Source organism: Mandrillus leucophaeus, unplaced genomic scaffold (genome assembly GCF_000951045.1).
Source record: "Mandrillus leucophaeus isolate KB7577 unplaced genomic scaffold, Mleu.le_1.0 Scaffold55, whole genome shotgun sequence".
NCBI classification, from domain to species: Eukaryota; Metazoa; Chordata; class Mammalia; order Primates; family Cercopithecidae; genus Mandrillus; species Mandrillus leucophaeus.
The window spans coordinates 1,668,812-1,671,571 of record NW_012105919.1 but is presented as its reverse complement, the minus strand read 5'-3'; the positions used below and the strand labels follow the sequence as shown (position 1 = coordinate 1,671,571).

Here is a 2,760-nt window from a genome sequence, read left to right as displayed (position 1 = left end):
TGAGATTTGTCATTTCTTCAGTCAACAAATACTCATTTTTGAGCTGCTGCTGTGTGCGTCACAAGCTGGGAGCTGGGGAGACGGTCAGTGGTGAGGGAAACTAAAGTGATCCCCGCCCTCTGAGCTGACGCTCCACTGGCACCTAACAGAATGAGTCAGTGCACTGCAGGCAGCGTTCAGGACCGCCTCACGCTGTGCAGAGAAACAAAGCTGAGAAGGGAGATCTGAGGGCAGCGGGTCCGTGGCTGTGTTATTTGTCTGTTTTGAGACAGGGTCTTGCTCTGTCACCCAGGCTGGAGCGCAGTGGTGTGATCGTGGCTCACCACAGCCTCAACCTCCCGGACCCAAGTGATCCTCCTGTCTCAGCCTCTTGAATAGCTGAGACTATAGGCATGCACCACTATGCGCAGCTAATTGTTTTTTTTGTTTTGTTTTGTTTTTGTGGGGTTTTTTGGGGGTTTTGTTTGTTTGTTTGTTTGTTTTTGTAGAGACAGGCATCTCCCTATGTTACCCTGGCTGCTCTCAAACTCCTGGGCTCAAGCGATCCTCCCGCCTCAGCTTCCCACAGTGCTGGGATTTCAGGCATGAGCCACAGTGCCAGCCTTCATGGTTATTTTAAATAGGGTGGATGGGGAGGCTTTACTCAGGAGATGACATCTGAGCAAAGATGCAATGAAGGAGGTGAAGGAAGGAGCCGTGCAATGACTGACGGAAAGGCATTCCAGGTAGAAGGCACACAGGTGCAAAGGCCCTGAGGCCGGATCCAGGCTGATAAAACAGAGCATTTTAGCAGTCTCCTCTCCCTGCCATTTTCTTTCTCAAAATTGACAAGCACAAGTGTCCCCGGCCCAAGCACTGCAGAGAGTGCAGCATCTCTCCCCGTGACCATGACCCAGCTACTGCCTCTTTAACCTTGAATGCCTTTTTGGGGGCTCACGTGTCACCCAGTGGCGAGTGAGCCACCCTTACTTCAGAAGAACGGCATGGGGTGGGGGGGCCTTAGGTGGTGCCCGCCTCACCTATGACTGCCAAAAGCGGTCATGGGGTTATTTTTAAACATGGGGAGGAAGTATTTATTGTTCCCGGGCCGCGGAGAGCTGGGCGGAGTGTGGAATTCTTCTCGGGAGGCAGTGCTGGGTCCCTTCCACCATGGTGAGTACAAGGGCTCCAGGAGGTGATGATGCCGGGTGGGCGAGGAGGGGAAGCCACTACAAGCAGGGGACCACGGCGGAGGCGGAGGAAGGAGGCTCTCAAAGCCTCCAGCCTCTTGTGGAAAAAGCCCCGCTGACTGCGCGCGCACAGAGGAACCCCAATCAATGCCCCGATAGGCCACAAATAACAGCAGCTCCCGGGGACTCACAAACACAAAATAAGAGAGTTGGCTTTTTTATGGCTTGTCTACTGACCTCTCAAGGAATCAATAACTCCCAGGGCTTGCAAAATGGGATTGAACGCTTTTAAGGATCAAATTGTAATTCTTTTCTCTTGTTCAGGCAGCTGGGAAAAAGAATGTTTTTGTTTTCACCTTTTGAACTTGCAAATTTAAAATCTTTCTTCCTGTGCTGTTGAGTTGCGTGTCCCCCTCCTGAAGTGGGCAGCTCCCAAATCAGGGTCAGCGCAGGACGGAGAGTGGTTAGGGGCAGGAACTCTGGAGTCAGAATGCCCAAGTTCAACTCTCCAAGTTCAATACCCAAGTTCAACTCCAGCTCTGCCTTTTGTGTGTGTGTGGCTGTGCGATCGTGGGCAAGTGACCCAACCTCTCTGAGCCTCAGTTGCCTCCCCTGTAAAATGGGGATGATAATAATAGTATCCGCTTGACAGAGCGGTTATGAGAATTAAATAATAATACATATGTAGAGTATTGAAGCATTTGCTGTTATTGAAAGTCAGAGAGAAGTGGGGTGGGGAGGAAAGGTCAACTCGCTCTTCTCTGCCCTGTTGACATGATGCAAGGACAGGGCATTCAGAGAGGAGGTTTTGCTGCCATTTGGATCAAGGGAAAATTGTGGGGTGTGGGGCGCAGTTGGGTTTTAACACCTTGAAGAACTGTCATTTCATCTTGGCATTCATCATGGCTTAGTGAGCCTGACTTTTTCTCTCCCTCCAATCAATTCTCCTTCTGTGCATTACTGAGCTTTTTGTGAAATGCATCGGAACAAAAGCGGCTGGATCCTGCAGGGACGATCTGTAGGTGTGGCCTCCATCCCCAGGGACACACCTGTGGCTTCTCCTAGTTAATGAAGGAGCCACTACAAGATGCACAAACGCTTATGATCCCCTGGGACCAGGAGGCTCTGGAGAAACTTTATGTCGTGTCCTTTGCTCCCTCCAGCGTCACTGTTTTGAGACCTGAGTGTGGACGCTGTATCTGCATTTCACAGATGGGCAGCTGAGCCCTGCAACAGAGATGAACTCACCCAGAGAAGGGGCCTGACCTAGTTTTTTTGACTCCCAGCCTCTCACTCTTTTAATCAATGCTTTTTTCCCCCAGGCACCTAAGAAAGCAAAGAAGAGAGCCCAGGGCACCAACTCCAACGTGTTCTCCATGTTCGAACAGACCCAAATCCAGGAATTTAAGGAGGTGGGTGCAGCTGTTGAATCATCCACATGGAAGGAAATCCCACCCGTGAGGGAGAACCTTCCTTTTGTTCCATATTCCCAGCAGGGACTTTTCATTAGACGCCTCTGTCCTCCAAACAATCCCAAATTCAGCCTGAATGGATGTGTAAATTTTTAAAAGAAACTGTTTTTAATAACTTC

At 50.3% G+C, this 2,760-nt stretch overlaps 1 protein-coding gene across 3 annotated transcripts in view; it reads left to right on the top strand.

Annotated features, from left to right (window-relative positions):
* The window catches only part of MYL2 (myosin, light chain 2, regulatory, cardiac, slow), a 17,239-nt gene that overhangs the window by 4,943 nt on the left and 9,536 nt on the right, over window positions 1-2,760 (top strand). The window contains exons 1-2 of one of the 3 annotated variants that reach the window (XM_011997880.1): window positions 957-1,152; window positions 2,492-2,581. In XM_011997880.1, coding sequence (XP_011853270.1) covers window positions 1,150-1,152; window positions 2,492-2,581 — 93 coding nt within the window. In that variant the 5' untranslated portion in view covers window positions 957-1,149. Of the gene's footprint in view, window positions 1-956; window positions 1,153-2,491; window positions 2,582-2,760 lie in introns of those variants that run through there. The other 2 variants (XM_011997878.1, XM_011997879.1) reach the window with 2 other exon arrangements.